Source organism: Coniosporium apollinis, assembly GCF_000281105.1.
Source record: "Coniosporium apollinis CBS 100218 chromosome Unknown supercont1.3, whole genome shotgun sequence".
Classification (NCBI taxonomy): Eukaryota; Fungi; Ascomycota; class Dothideomycetes; genus Coniosporium; species Coniosporium apollinis.
In genome coordinates, this window is record NW_006913265.1 from 191097 (window position 1) to 207197 (window position 16101).

Here is a 16101-nt window from a genome sequence, read left to right on the forward strand (position 1 = left end):
CGAAAGGATATCTATTGTAGTACGTAGCAATCAACATACTCCCGATGGACTAGACGGCATCTCCGAGTGCGCCTCCAATGGCCAGCGCTGAAGAAGCCCCCTCCACCAGCGGTGCCCCCTCGCTCCCCGAGCTCGACATACCAAAGCTGCACTCTCTCCCTTCCGAGCAGCAGGACCTATACCTCCTCACGTTCACCGCAGACTTAGCCAGACATGTTGCTGCATTGGACGCAGATGGAGCTTCAGCATACCAGATACTCGTCAAGAAACAGTTATTCCAGATAATCAACCTTTCCTCCCCAGCACCAACCCGAGTGGTCCGCAACAATCTCGGCCGGACCTTCGCTGGTATTTTTGGCAAAGGTGACAGGAAGTTGCTGTTCGAGTCGATCAATGAACTGGTGGGCATTCTAAATAGCGGCGCAAAGAGCGAGAAGGATATCAAAGCCAAGCACGCCGCTATACACTGCCTAGGCGCTGTCTTTGAAGCAGCCGGCGATAGCGCCATCAGCTTGGCAAACGTCTCGTCCACCTCATGTCTCAAGCTGCTGAAGTTGAGCCAGAATCATGCTGGCTTCCGCGCTGCTATATTCAGAGCACTCGGTCGGATCATCAAGGGGGTTAACGCTAGTGCCGACGAGCAAGCAGTAAGGGATATCTCGAAACAAGCAAGATCGGCTGCGTCGAATGACAAGGCAAATCTGGTTCAGTCGAGCGCCTGCTGGTGCTTAGAGCAGATTGTACGGCACACGGCATTTTACGACAACTCGAACGACTTCGAGAAGCTACAGAATGTCGTCTGGAAGGCCATTGACAGCTCGTCTACCTCTGTCAGACACGCTTCCGCTTCGTGCCTTGCCGCTGCTCTTGTTAAGGCTTACTCCGAATCACCCGACAGAGGAGCACTGCCCAAGTTTAAGAGACCGAAAAAATCACTCAAAAAGCAAGGCGCGGCTGACGACGAGGATGAGGCTGCTGAGAGACCCGGTTCGCCTGCACTGTCTAGGCCGGCTACTCAACTCGGTTTCACCCTTATTGAACTCCTGAGGCAGCTGTCAGGCCATTATTGCCGTTCTTCCACAAGTAACCGTGCTCGAGCAGGTATTGCCGTCTGTTACGTCAAGATACTCAAAGGCCTTGATGAAGCCGTTGTCGAGGCGAAGTACGATGATATTGTACGTCATCTGTTAAATGATCTTCTGAGCTCTCCAAGCATCATTCACAACCGGTATCGGCTGCTCACCACGCGTAAATACCTCCGCATCATCCTTGAGGATGTGGTTGGCAAAAAGATTCTTGGCGAAGCGGGACAGCTCAGTGCCTCCAAACATTTGGTTAACGACGTCGTCAAAAACTATCCGCAAACACTTAAAGAAAGGCCCGAGCCGACGAAGCAAGCGCTTACAGGCGCCCTGAGTGCACTCACATCCCTACTCAATACTCTGGGATCCGCCACAAGCAGTATTGCAGAGACCTGTCGGGAAGGCTTACTGCAGGTTCTTCAGCATCCTAGCTACACAGTGCAGGTACACGCATCAGCCTGCCTGCGGGCTTTCGTACTTGCTTGCCCTCAGCAGCTACTGCCCACCATCACGATCTGCATGAACAGCGTTGGCCGGGAGCTTGGCCAGTTGGCGGGCGGACGTCAGTCTTCAAGAAAGTGCGTCGGATTTGCCAATGGTCTATCTGCAGTTTTGAGCACCTCCACTGTCCAGCCATTATACGGATCTGTAGATGTCTACTCGCGTGTTCTGTCGCAAGCAACGACACTGCTTAAGTCTAGTGGAGGCTCGGATCTGCGAGTCTCAAGCACCCAGATACAGGTAGCCTGGATCCTTATTGGAGGGCTTATGAGTCTCGGACCAAACTTTGTCAAGATACATCTTTCCCAGCTTCTGCTGCTCTGGAAGAACGCTTTACCGAAGCCTTTAAATAAGGACAACATGGTCCAGAGGAACATGCTGGAGCTCAGCTTCCTCGCTCATGTCAGAGAATGTGCTCTTGGAGCCATCCTCGCGTTCCTCGGGTCGAACAGCAGGCTGCTCACTACTGACGTTACGAAGCGTCTAGCTGCCATGCTTCAGAATACCTCGGTATTCCTCAACAGCTTGCCAACCAAAAAGACTACCGAAGAGCTCCAACAACGACTCTCACCAGCTTTGCAGCTTCACGATTTTGATCTCATGGTCCGCCGGAGAGTCTTGCAATGCTATACCAAACTCATCAACCTGAGTCCACTAGGAAGTGTAGAAACTCTGTTGCAGACCAACTTGCTTCCTCTCGCTGTTGCCGCATTTGCCGACCCCGAGAATCATGTCCCAAGCTCTCTCAGTACTACTATAGCCAGCTCAGCAGGCACAATTGAGACAGTCTGGGAAGCTGGTGACAATAGCGGGTTCGGCGTTACAGGGTTGATCAAGGGCTTTGATACCGGTCCCCATTTAGGTGAGCATGGCACTAACGTTCCGAGACACTGGACTACTAGAGGCAGTCCAGAAGCGGCCATTGACCGAACGGTAAGTCTAAGCCCTCGTGGGCTTTTTCGGCGCTTTGCTTATTGTCAACAGCTTCTATCGCCTGTGTGCGGCGCACGAGAGCATGACTCCATATCTTTGTACCTTAGCCAGACCGACAAATCGAGCGAATTTTCTGATCCTCCTGCAACTGAGGTCGTGAATGCTGCCATCACTCTTTTCGCCGTCTCGCTGCCCTTGCAGACTCCCAAGGTACAAGAGAGCATCTTAGAGCAGATCTCCTCGTTCCTCTCTGCCAGTAGTCTTCAGCGAGACCAGCTGAGAAAGACCGCGATGATAGTCAATATCACTACAGCTCTTCTTGCCACGCTCAAAGTAGCAGCCAAAGAGGCACCCGTAGCACCTGGAGACATCAGAAGCCCAGCCGTCGAAAAGGCGATGCAGGAGCTCTTGCACGTAAGCAGCATCCAGATGCTGGCCTAGGAGTTGCCACTTACGCTTTCGCAGGCTGTCATCACGCATCCAGATCAATATATCCGGCACCTAGCAGCGGAAGCACTCGGCCGTCTCTGCAGCATCTCCGGCAATAACTTCACAACGATCGAAGTCAATTACTGTGTAGATCAGATCGTTGCAAATCGAGAGCCAAATGCACGCGCAGGCTATGCACTTACACTTGGCTGCATTCATTCACAACTCGGCGGTATGGCAGCTGGCTACCATCTCAAGAACATACTCGGCATACTTATGTCTCTTGCCAACGACCCGCATCCGACAGTCCACTTCTGGGCCCTCGATAGCTTAGCCAGAGTAGCTGACTCTGCCGGCCTGTCTTACTCTAGCTTCGTCACCAGCACTCTTGGCATGATGGCGCAACTCTACACGGTTGACTCCCATAACGAGGAAGGTAGCTCGTTAGCATCGTCCAATTTCGAGACCGAGCTTGCGTCGCCTGTTCTCATCGCGCGATGCATCGACAGTGTCATCAACGTACTTGGGCCTGATCTCCAGGATATGTCGAAGGCAAGAGATCTCATCATGACTTTAATCAGCCAATTCGGTGCCGAGGAAGACGAGCTTATGCTTATTGAGAGCTTACGATGCCAAGAACACATGTCTCTGTATGCACCTGGCCACATGGTTTTCGCAGACTATGTCAAACGCCTGCAGAAGGACCTCGACTCCGGGTCGGATCAAATCAGAGACATGGCCCTGGAAGGCCTGCATAATCTGATGAGACGAGACGCCGAAGAAATATTTCGAACGGCAGAGCCAGGCCTTGAGAACCAGCTGTGGTTGCTGCTCAATAACTTGCCGGGTCACGAAGTTATCTGTAACATCATGCGCAACTGGCTCGAGCAGACTGGCCTGGCTAGCACCACCGCGTGGGTACAGCGGTGCCAAACTGTGCTAACGCGGACAGTTCAAAGGCCCGGTCAGTCGCAACAAACGGTCGAGGCAAAGCCAGCCGGTCCAGACTTGCAAGATGAAGAAGTTGCCGGCTTCGCTGCTGCATCGGGCAGTGCAGCTGAGGATCCAGCGACACGGACATCGAGTCAGGAACTGCTCAAGTGGCAAGTGAGGGCTTTCGCCTTGGACCTGCTTAGTGAGCTGCTCGCCACGGTCAGTAGGGATTCTGCTGCGCGTGACTCCTCGTCAGCGGAGCTGGCACTTCAGCAAAGAGTTGCGGATGTCGTGCGAATCGCGTTCTCGGCGTCGACTGCTGGTGTTGTTGAGCTCAGAATTAGGGGTTTGCGCATCATTGATCAAGTTCTCAAGGTACTCCGTCCTACCCGCCTGCCGTTTATTAGGCTATTCTAACACCTGACAGCTTTTCGGCAAGACTCCCGACCCTGACTTCGCAGAGGCCTCCCTGCTGGAACAGTATCAAGCTCAGATTGGCTCGGCACTCACTCCAGCCTTCGCAGCTGATTCATCGCCGGAGCTGGCGGCCGAGGCGATCAACGTCTGTGCCACCTTCATCGCAACGAGCATTGTCACAGACGTGGACCGTATGGGCCGCATCCTCAAGCTGCTAGTATCCGCGTTGGTGAACTTCTCGAGTAGGTGTTCGAACCGTAACGGGTATATCAGCAGCTGACAGTTCAGGTAATACGGAGACCGCTGCCATTGGTGACCTCAAAGGCCTCAGCTCGAACGCGCAAGTAATGGTCAAGATGTCGGTATACTCCGCGTGGGCAGAGCTTCAGATAGCCAGCACTGAGCAGAAATATCTTGTCGACGTCTTGAAGCCTTACATTGCGAGGCTGACTCCGCTGTGGCTGTCGTCATTGCGAGAATACGCGCGGCTGAGGTTTGAACCGGATATCTCGATGACTTCTGGGCCTGCGTCGCTGTCTGGTAGCCTAGACACTGTATACGCGGCACTGAACCGGGAGACTTTGCTCAAGGCATGTCCCGTTCTCGCTCGAGACGTCGGAAAGCTTTTACTAACTCGCTGCAGTTCTACCAGGACTCATGGCTCAAACTCGTGGACGCCATCGCCAGCTTGATAGATGAAGACAGCGGATTCGTCTTCGACGCTCTGGACGGTAGAACAGAGGCCGACGAAATGAGTATACCCAACAGTAAAGCCAGCGATATCAACTACCGCGACGAACCAGCAGCGTTCTTCTTCGTGCTCTTTGGGCTTGCGTTCGAAGCGCTGGTTGGCCGACCGAGCGATACTCAAGCCAGCAGAGAGCAGACCTTGGAGATCTTGCAGGCGCTCAAGAAGATCCTGCGGCCCTCCGTTTCGGGACACGCGATCTACCAGGAGGTTGTCTTCTCGGAGACGATGGACATGCTCGACAGGCTCATCTTGACCGAGGGCCTGAATATACAGGCTGTGATAGTTGAAATAGCAAGGAATTTGTGCTTGAGCCATCCCTCGGCGAAGACGGATATAGGGTAAACACGCTGTACAGTCTAAAATACGCATGGCTGACACGAAACAGCACCGCGGTTGCCGAAGAGAAGCTATCCGAGGACATAGACCAGCTGTTCGAGCTGACCCGTATCATCGTCCTTGTGCTCGCCGGCCTCGTTCCCAACCTGACCGAAAACAAACCACAAGGTACGTCTTCAATTACCACAATCCCTGACACCGCTAACCAACACCCTCGGTCCAGCCCGCCACCCCCTCAACAACGAAGCAACAACCCTCCTCACAACCTCCCTCTCCGCCCTCGTCGACGCCGCCGCCGTGTTCCCCGCAATAATCAAGACCGACCTGCACGCCTGCATCCTGCATATCTTCGCCTCCATCCTCGGTAACCCCACCGCCCAAGCAGCCGTCGTCCCACAATCCCTCCCAATCCTCAGACGCTTCGTCTCCAGCATCGTGGCCCAGCAGCCCACCTCCCAGAAGTCAGGGACCACGACCCAACTCCGCGGCGCGCTAGCTCGCTTCCTATCAATCTTGAAGACAGGACAGAGGCGGGAGATGGAGGCAGCGGTGGCGTGCGAGAAAAACACCATCCTTGCAACCACTATCCTCATCAGCTCCGCAGCGCTAGTCTTCGACCCTGCAGACCCGCTCCTCAGGCGCGCGATCACAGAGCTGGCTGACTGTCTCGAGAACAGCCTCACCAGCAAAGTGGCCGCTGGGTGTTGCCGCTCGCTCCTCCTGCTGCCACCCAGCCGCGGAGCCGCTAAGTTGGCGATATCCGCGCTGCTCCTCCCTCGCGTCGTCGGGTTTCTGACGCAGCAGCCGCCTGAGGGGGAAGGTGAGAGCCTAGCCGAGAGCCGAACCATCCTCTCCACGGCGCTGGTCTCGTTCGTCGCGTCCCTCGAAGCCAAGAAAATCCCCACGGCGATGGCGCTCGTGCTGCCGACCCTGTTGGGCAGAGCAGCGAGGGAGGGCGAGGACCTTTATCCCGAGATGGCGGCACGGTTGCTGCAGCTTGCGGGCGTGGAGCAAGGGGTGTTTAGGGAGGTTGTGGGGAGGTTGGAACAGGGGCAGAGGGGGTTTATGGAGGAGGTGCTTAAGAGTGGGGCTAAGGCGGGTGGACAGAAGCGAGGTGGGGGTGTGGGGATGTTGAGGGGGGAGGAGGGGAGGGAACCGAGTATCGCGCTGAAAATGGATTTTGGGGGGCTGTGAGATAGGAAGAGGGGCCCAGGGGGATAAGCTGGGGAGGATGTGACACTGCGGTGGCTACTAGCAAGCAGTATGGATGTGGTTAATGGGCTCGAGTCTATATCGCCGTGGCTCGTGCCAACTGTATCAGCGTTGTTCGAATTATGGCAAACAAGATCTGGCGTCGAATTCAACTCCCTGTTCGTTTTTCTCACTCGTTGGCAATGCTCGAGGCCCCGGGACACAAAACACACGAGTGCAAGACTTATGATATTCATTATCTAGCTACTCTATTAATCTAGCTCTAGCTCTGTGACTGCTCCACTGGCTGTCAGGCAAGTCGTGCGTTCTGAGATGATGCAACGCCCGCTTCATCGTCGCCTCTTGCCGACCTCTCACATCCATCATCAGGTTCGCCACCGACATCTGGATCGTCGTCGCTACGGCCCTGATGCCGTAACTTCGTATTAACAAAGAATGTAAGGAGACCAATGTCATATGACGCCTTCAACGCACCGGCAGCAACAAAGGCAACCCAGAATCTACTCCAGCCAGCGAGAATGCCGGTGATGAGGGGTCCGCCACTTTGGCTCAGCGTCTTTACGACATTGACAATACCCATGACAGCCGTCCGCTCCGTAGGCAAAACAACAGCAGACAAGAACGCTGACCTCGGTGCCTGGTCCATAGAGTTCAAGCTCGCGCGCCCCACGAGGAGGCAAATGGTCAACGCCAGAGACTTCGGAGCTGGGATCAGCGCGAGGAAGATAGCAGACGGCAAATGCGTAAAAACCATCGTCTTGATCAGGCCGATGCGTTTGGAGATCGACGCGGCGAAAATGTTGGAGATGCTGGAAACGAACATGGCGGCGGACATGATAGCCCCGAGCTTGTTTTTTGGCATGTGGAATTTGCGGTCCATGTAGTAGTTGATTAGCGAGTAGGGCACCATGCCGCTGGCGAGCGAGTCCATGAAAAAGAGCGCGCAGAGGCGGAGGAGGATGGAGCGGGTTTCGGGCGAGATGTGGGACAGGAAGCCTTTGCGTTCTTTCACTTTACCGTTCGCTGCGCCATCGTCCGCTGTAGATCCATTTCCGTCTTGCAGAAGCGGCCGATTCTCGTCGTTCTGCGCAGGAGTAGCATCTGCCGACGTGATCCGCTGCGCTGCAACCTCGCACTTGCGACTCAAGAATAGTGACAAGCACGCGTTGACGGCGCCAAGGATGGCGTACACCCAGAAAACCGCCCGGTACGCATCCACCTCTGTCCAATAGTCGCGAGCATGAAGCCGATGAACGACCCATCCACAGACGACCAGACCGCCCGACGAGCCCAGTGTAGCCAGCACGACATACCAGGCAAAGACGTCCGGTCTCCCTTCCGGCTCCACCAGATGCGCCAGCGTCGATTCTTCGATAGCCCTAAACGGCCCAATCTCATTCCCACTCGGGCTGATCACGCCCAGGATAGCCGCAACCAGGAGGACGCAGTAGTTCCCGCTCAGCGCAAAGACCGCGCCCGCCCCAGCCATGAGGCACGACCCAAACAGCAGCGTGGTCCGCCGCCCAAGCTTGTCCGCCACGAGCGTGAGGAAGAGACTAATCACGACGTCGCCCAGCAGCGTGAGCGTCATGAAGAGGCCGATCTTCTCGTCGGAGTGGCCTAGGGCTGCGAAGTAGAGGGCGAGGATCAGCGCGGCACTGCCGTAGGCGAACATGCGGAGGAAACGCAGCAGGAGGATTATGTAGGTGTCGCGGCCGGAGCTGGCGAGGGTTTTGAGGCCGAATTCGCTGAAGAGCCAGCGGGAGGCATGGCGGAGGTTTGGCATGGTAAAGCGAGTGGCTGTTGAGAGTAAGTGTAGAGTGAATTGAATGCGGGTGCGTTCAAGTGTTTACCGTCTGGGGAGGAGGAAGATGAGGAAGCCCCCCTCACACCCCGCCAAAGTGCTTGACCTGGAGAGCTGGGGCGCAGTCATTGTTGGAGTGATGCCTGAAGGATTTCCTCCAGGGTCTCGCTCTTCGCCGGGTGTTTCGCATTTTGGTGCGGACGTCATTGGAGGAAACAGAAGTCACGTGATGGAGAAGCGGTTGACAGCTCAAACGCCCTTGACGGGACTACCTCTACTGTACATCTTCTTCTGCTATCGCTTCTATCTTTTTCAATCTTCTGCTGCTTTTCCTGCGTGTCTATGTGCCGTGCGAGTAAAACGATGTTGTAGTTGAGGGTAGTGGTATCCTCTGCGTCTGTTATACCCCATCTGAGTCCCTTTTCCATTCTATATTCAGTCCCTCGTCCAGAGCTCGGCCTGCAAAGATTCTTGCGGATACAACAAGCCAGTTCTCACGTTAGACATCGTAACTATGATTGGCAGCACAATTCCAGCAATATAAAGGTGTAGTGTGGCTTCTAGGGATTGTGTACTAAGGTAATGAAGAGAGGTTATGTTACAAGGAGGGTTAACAAGAAGAGTTACACATCTCAGGAACAACAGCGATCCAGCACCGTGCTTGTCAAGTTGCAGTCAGCCGCAAATGCACTTCCCCGCCGAGTGAGCATCACCCCCCCGGTGGCGCGCCGGTCTCGGCAAAGCGGACGCAATAGCGGCAAACACCATCAGCAGTGACCTCGGATGGGGACACGTGCTCCTCTGGCATATCGTCGCTGCGATTATTGTTGAACCGGGGGGGGCAGGGGTCAACACCGCGAATCGTCATACCGTATATGTGCATTATCCTGGGTGGGTAGCCGTTGGGAGGGGGCCCGCCGCATTGATAGAACTTTACAAGGTAGTATTCCTTGTCGCCATCTTGCACCGCTGGTACCGGCATCAGGCAAAACAAACAAAAGAGATTCGTGTAATAACACATTTTCTTTTTTCCCTACGTCAGGTGGTACCGTGGTAGGCTGCTGTCTCTTTCTTATTCCTCTTGTCAAGCTTAGCTTGGGTAATTCGTTGAGATTCTTTTCCAAATCTTGAGCTGGAGTAAAACCTGAATGTTTGAAGTTTTTGTGTGTCCGCTGAACCTGGTGCTGCTTCTGCTTGGAAACTGCCGGCCTTTAACAGTTGCAAACAGCTCTGACTGGAGTCATTCATCGCGCGTAGTTACTACTGTGAACAAGCTAGAGACTCACATCAGCTTACAGTCACCAGCAACCTTCCATGTCACCCTTGGTTATTGACAGTCACAGCTTGTCAACGTCTATGTCTCCTGCGTCTGTTCAAATCCTCAAAATCAATTGGTGTCGGCCGTTTCTCTATTCTCAGACAGTCGGACCGCACAAATTCTCTCATAGAGTCACGTCATCTTCTACGCATGAACACATATAACTACAGTCGCTAGCACAGTCACAGCGGTGGAAAGAATTTAAGAATCTCATGTTGTGTATCTCAGTAGTGAAGAGAAGTACGGCACAGGAGAAGGTTGACGAAGATACAGAACCCATAAATAGCAGCGATCCGCTGGTCCAGTGCCGGACTCGTTAGCCGGAGTCAGCCATGAGTGCAAAGCAGCCTCCAGGTCAGAACGCCTCGTCAGAGTCCTCGAGATCCTCAAACACCGGGACGAACCTCGCACCACGGGCAGCTAATTTCGTCGTCCCTCAGCAACTCATAGTCCATTTCGTCAAGCGGGCCGTTGTACCACAAGCCGTAGGGACAGTCTTCAACTCCTTTGACTGTTCCCTCCACCTTTAGCCGCTTCAATAGGGCCTCTGGCAAGCCGTAGCAGTTGTAAAAGCGGACCCACTCAAACTCGCGGCCGCGGCGGTCAAACTCTGCGTCTATCCTCCGCCAGCAGCATGGGTATGCGAGGTAATTGTAATAACACATCACTGCTCTTCCTGAAGCTGCTGGAAGGTTGCTGTTTGTTCCTTTGGTATCCTTGTGGAGTGTGCTGGATCAAGTTCTCGTACGTGGTATACTGATCTCGAGAGAAAGTGCTCTCGCTGTTCGAAGTGCTCAGATATCCCAGGAAAGATGCTGTTAATTCCTGCACAGGAGTTGCTGAGGTGGATACTTATCCATAGGGCGAGCTACTTCCGTGCTTCACTTCCGATGACGCAGCGAGCTTGCCAGCGTATAGCTCTGCATTCACCAGCAGCCCTCCCACGTCAATATTGGTGTCATCAGCGTCGCAAAGACGGCAATATCGCATCATCAATACCGGTGGCTGACATTTCACTCCGGGTCATATTCAGGAAGACAAGCCGGACTGTACGCCCCTCCCGATGAAAGCAGCCACGTCAACTATAGCAACGGCTTGTCACTCCGTTAAGGTTACGTCTTGGATGGCGATACTATGAAGCGGCCTTTCCAGTAGTATATAGCGATCTCAACCACGGCGCTCCGGTAAACTTGAACAGAGTCCTGCACATTTACCAAGGCTTCTGGAAGCACTGGTTACATGCCCACTGACTAACGGGAGGGCCCAAGCGGAGTTGTTGTACGCGTATGCTCCATTGCTCCGCAGGTCCAAGGATGTGGTCGGGAGGGGAAGCATCATAATTGCAATCATTGTGATTTCTTTGAGCCGTCACAGTCTTGGTGACTTTGCAGCGCTCCATCCCAACTGGCAAGTTGTCGTTTGGCCGGAGGAGACTGTGTCCACGTGGTTCGACTTCTGCGAGTATATGGGCGAGCAGGCAATGCTACGAATGTTCGGTCTCTAGACAAATGGAAGCCCAGGATACAGTGAGATTACGTAGTGTTCACAAGCGTATATGATGTGGAATAATTTGAAGCGTTTTATAGTTAGAAGAAGCAAATGAGGTGCAGAGACTTGTTATGATTCGGAATGGTGATCAAAAGCGCAGTCTGTGCTAGCAAACACAAAGGCAACTAGAGTTCAGCAAGACTAGGTTCGCGATTTGCGGTCCAGCACCGTTTTATAGATTAAGACTTTGTAGTAACAGTTGCGTGCCACGATATGTCAAATAACTTCATGCTATGACAAGTTCTGCCACACACTGCATACATGCACCGACCGTAAACGACGATAGAAGCCACTCCACGTCACCGCATGAGCCAGCAATGCCAACAACCCTCCCAATCACAGCTCGTCGAGCTCCAACTCAAGGTCTTCGCATTCCATGCACTCCCAACACACCTCATCATCCGGGTCGGGACCCAAACAGGTTTGTTTGTAGTGAGGGTGATCGAAGCAGGTGTCGCCGACCGGCCCGTATGGTGACACCGGCCGATGTACGCAGTACTCGCAGTCTTCTTCGTCGAAGATAATGCCATGACCGCACGCGGCGAGGTAGTAGGTAATTTTACACATCGCGTTGCCGATATTAGGAAGTGCTGGTATTGCTGGTAATGCCAAACTGTTTGTGAGGCGAAGACTGTGCGAGTAATGGCCGTCGATGTCCGGTGTTGCGTGTAGGATTGCTTGCAGTAGTTTTGATATCAGAAGCTCAAGCGTAGCAGCGGAGTCTCGCGAGATACAACAAGGAAATTGAAAGCGCGCGTTGCATGACACCGTTTGATGAGGCTCATTGCCTTGCATCTTCCGCTGTCCTGTAAATAAATTTACTCCACGGCAAATCCAGTACACGTAGCTTTCGGGGCAGTCATGAAATATAATTCACTGATCAGGAGCCAAACACAAAGGACTCATACATGCCTTCCATGAGTTGGCAAAGCCGCCAGCACCCGTGCAGCACAGTACTGGCCTGGAAAGCTGGTGGCCTCAGCAGCAGACAGAGAGATGTAAAAGACGATATAGGAGAAGTAGGTGACGCTAAGATTTTACAGGAAGCAGGTAAAGGCGTCCCGCGTATCGAGAACCAGGTCCATTTTGCGCAGCTAATGTCAGTGCTTGATTGAGGCTTGACTTTGACGGTTAGGAGGAGCGTTAATATGGATGTGTCGGCGCCCTGTGGTCCCCGTTGGAAGAGGTAGCGGAACCAACGTGTACCAGTTTTGGTTGCAACATTGGGATACTAGGCATATCAGGTTGATTGTCCTCCGTTCTGATGGGAGGTTAGGATAAAGTTGAACCCTTGCTCAAGGCTAACGACATTGAGCCCAGTTGGTAAGCGGATGCGGTGACAGGGGGCGGGTAAGGCGACCCCTGCAAGAATTTTAAACCGTTGACCGCTAGCTTCCTCGTTCCATCCGCGGTTTTGCTGTGGCGGTTTCCAACCAGTGCGGAGGAGGTTCTTCAGCCCCGAGATGCATCTTTTGTATCCAGTCTTTGATCTTTGCGCGGATCGTTGTAGCGTGTTAACCCCGTCTTATCCTTGAACCACATTCTTTACGGCCCAGCGAGTAAGTACCATTTCTACATAAGATCAGGAAGCGCGTTGTTGTTAGATCATGCAGATATCTCATGGTGTAGGCTGAGGAAATTCCGGTAACTGGGTTTGGAGTTGGAGGGGCTTCAGTTCTTTTCGGGACCGGTCGGAGTTACAGCCAATAACCCTTCACTTTGCTCCCAGTGGCAGCAACACAAACGCTTCAACAATCTCTCTGAACGCTCTGAGTCTCAAAAATATCCCAAAAACCTAGACACCGCAAGCATCTCACTTGCGCCAGTGTATTACCATTTTGGACTTTGAGCGTGTTGCCTCCACAAACCGCATCTCATCTGCTTTAGATCTGTCAGGCTGCCTTGCCTGTCCCAACACGACCGTTCACAGTCAGCACGCTGACTTTGCTGCTAGACAACTACCACTCCAAACCAAAATCATGGATGACGAACCCCGGAGGCTTCGACTGCTGTTCCTGGACGCCTACGACTCATTCGCGAACAACATCATAGCACTCTTTGAGCACACATTCGCTACTACAGTCACCCGTATCTACATCGATGATCAGCGGTACTGGGATTCAGCAGCCCTCTGTGCTCGGAAGGATTTCTTCTCATTGCTCAACTCGTTCGACGCCGTGATTGCAGGGCCTGGTCCGGGCACGCCTCTGAATGCACGGGATGTCGGCCTCATCGGAGAACTCTGGAGCCTGTCACCGGAGTCACGGCTACCAGTATTAGGGATATGCCTGGGGTTTCAGAGTTTGGCACTTGCTTTTGGCGCGACGATCGAGAGACTCAACAAACCGCGGCATGGAATCATCACCGAGGTCGATCACAGGAGAACCCACTTGTTCAGGGATCTTGAGGACAAGTTTTTGGCAACGCAGTATCATTCTTTGCATGTCAACATACAAAATGTTGTTCAGACGAAGCGGGAGGTTGACCATGTAACAGAGCCATGGTTCCCCTCTCAGGCTTGCCCATCACTGCTACCTCTAGCATGGGATTATGATCTCGACATTCACAATGGGGCAGTGCTCATGGGTGTTATGCATACAAATACAAGCATCCCGTTCTGCGGCATCCAATACCATCCTGAGTCAATTTGCACCGACTCTGAAGGCGCAAAGATTGTCGGAAACTGGCTTAGGCATGTCCGCGCGTGGAATGCAAAGCATCGCGTTGGGGAGACGAATCCAATGCACCTCAGAGAAAGTGAGTACGAAGGAGACTCTCTCCTGTTTCAATGGCGAGGCTCCTGACGGCGCTGACCATCTTGATAGCTCCTCAAGCAGCTGAAAACGGCGCTCACACCAGCCCGCTTCGCCAACATAGTCCCCTCCGAGTAAAGAAGACGTCACCATCGCATCGCAGAAGTGCCAGCTGGGCCGCGGTCAAAGTACTGGCAGAGCAACTGCCAACGGCAAACGGCGACTACATCCGACGGCTGTCACAAACGCTGAATATAGTCGACAACCCTACAGCGTCCGGAAGATCGAAGCTATTGTCTCTCATGTCAGCACACTTGAACACATCGGATGAGCCGAATCAGCCGCGGGTAGTTCAGTGGGACTCGGTCCCTCAGGCTTGGCTGAGAGTGGGGTCTATTTGCGAGCTTCTCGGTATCCCTGTATCTGAAGCGGTAGTGCTTGAGTCAGGTAATCACTGCGAGAAAGCCTCTGACGATGAAAATGACGACGAGTCGGACTACGACAACGGACTCCGTACCGACAGGTTCAGCATCATAGGCCTCTTCATTCCAGAACGCACCCTGAGAATACACTACCATGTTCACAACCAGCTCTTGGAACTTCGCTTAGGCAACGACACTGTTATCTTCTCGATGCAAACTGCCGATGTTTGGTCCGACCTCAAGGCCATCGTGGAGCACTTCCGCGCGATCAACGGTCCTACAGAATTGCCTTTCTGGGGGGGTCTGATGGGCTTCGTATCTTATGAGGCAAGCCTGGAAACAATTGGCGTTGTTCCGTCAACTCAGCAGGAAGCATCCTCCCGAGCGGATATCTGCTTCGCTCTCATAATGAGGAGCATTGTCGTGGATCACAGGAAGGAAATGATTTACTACCAGACCATCGAGCGCAACGATTGGGACTGGCTGCATCTTGCCAGGACACGGCTGCAGGAACCATACCAAGATTTCACGCGGCCCAACGTGCCAATCTTTCTAGAGACTTCCTGGAGGCCAGTCATATCACAGACTCTGAGAGACGAGATGCGCGTTCCGGACATCGATTCGTGGATTGGAAAGAACACCCATGTCGCTCGGGATCAGATTTTCGTGCACGTCAAGAGGCATTTCCTGGGGCAGGTGCGGGCGACTGGTATACGAAACTCGACGTACAGCCGTAAGGTCCAAGAATGCCAGGAAGCCATCCGCGCAGGCAACTCTTACGAGCTCTGCCTCACTGATCAATCTTGTATGCGTCTGCCCATCAGCCCGCCCGAGGCAGGTCTGTCTTGGGTCTTGTACCGCGACCTCGTTGTGAAGAATCCCGCACCTTTCAACGCCTATCTACGATTCGGCCAGGATGGCCATGGCGTCCATACTATCAGCAGCAGTCCCGAGCGCTTCCTCTCCGTCACACGCAATGGCAAATGCCAGTACCGTCCCATCAAAGGCACCGTCAAGAAACAGCAGGGTGTGACCCGCAAAGACGCCGAATACATCCTCAGCTCAAGCAAAGAGCGCGCGGAGAACCTCATGATTGTAGATTTGATTCGTCACGATCTCCACGGCGTCGTCGGCGCCGGTAACGTCGAAGTCACCAAGCTGATGAGCGTTGAGGAGTTTGAGACCGTCTACCAGCTTGTATCGGTGATCGAGGGAGATCTGAAGAAAGCGAAGGAGCCGAAGACGGCGATCGATCTGTTGGCGGCCTCGCTGCCGCCTGGCAGCATGACTGGCGCGCCGAAGAAGCGCTCATGCCAGATCTTGCAGGATATCGAGACGGAGACTGGGAGACGCGGTGTATACTCTGGCGTCATCGGTTATCTTGACGTCGGTGGTGGAGCGGACTTCAGCGTGGCGATCCGCACGGCGTACAAGTATGACGATGAGGTAACGACGCGCAGGAAGCCTGATGGGAGTTTGAAGGCTTATGATGAATGGCGGATTGGCGCAGGAGGCGCGGTGACCAGCCAGTCGACGGCTGAGGGGGAATACGAGGAGATGTTGGCGAAGCGGGACGCCGTCGCCAGGGTGTTCATGCAATGTATCATCTAGATGTAGAGTAACCGAATCACACTGCGGTTGACCTGGTGTTTCGTTGCGTCT

General features: G+C 53.7%; 3 protein-coding genes across 3 annotated transcripts; 2 read left to right on the forward strand and 1 right to left on the reverse strand.

Moving 5' to 3' along the window:
- Positions 1–77: 77 nt before the first annotated feature.
- On the forward strand, positions 78–6576 carry W97_00777 (uncharacterized protein; the record flags this gene model as incomplete). Its single annotated transcript, XM_007778689.1, has 8 exons — positions 78–2516; positions 2568–2930; positions 2982–4253; positions 4306–4537; positions 4584–4894; positions 4939–5384; positions 5432–5550; positions 5606–6576. The coding sequence occupies 8 exons, from the start codon at positions 78–80 to the stop codon at positions 6574–6576; spliced, it is 6153 nt and encodes a 2050-aa protein (XP_007776879.1).
- A 307-nt stretch (positions 6577–6883) lies between these two features.
- W97_00778 (uncharacterized protein) lies at positions 6884–8380 on the reverse strand (the record flags this gene model as incomplete). The annotated part of the gene is made up of 1 exon (XM_007778690.1): positions 6884–8380. One exon carries the CDS (start codon positions 8378–8380, stop codon positions 6884–6886), a length of 1497 nt encoding a protein of 498 aa, XP_007776880.1.
- Positions 8381–13243: 4863 nt separating this feature from the next.
- Positions 13244–16050, forward strand: W97_00779 (uncharacterized protein; the record flags this gene model as incomplete). The annotated part of the gene is made up of 2 exons (XM_007778691.1): positions 13244–14021; positions 14090–16050. The coding sequence occupies 2 exons, from the start codon at positions 13244–13246 to the stop codon at positions 16048–16050; spliced, it is 2739 nt and encodes a 912-aa protein (XP_007776881.1).
- Positions 16051–16101: the final 51 nt, after the last annotated feature.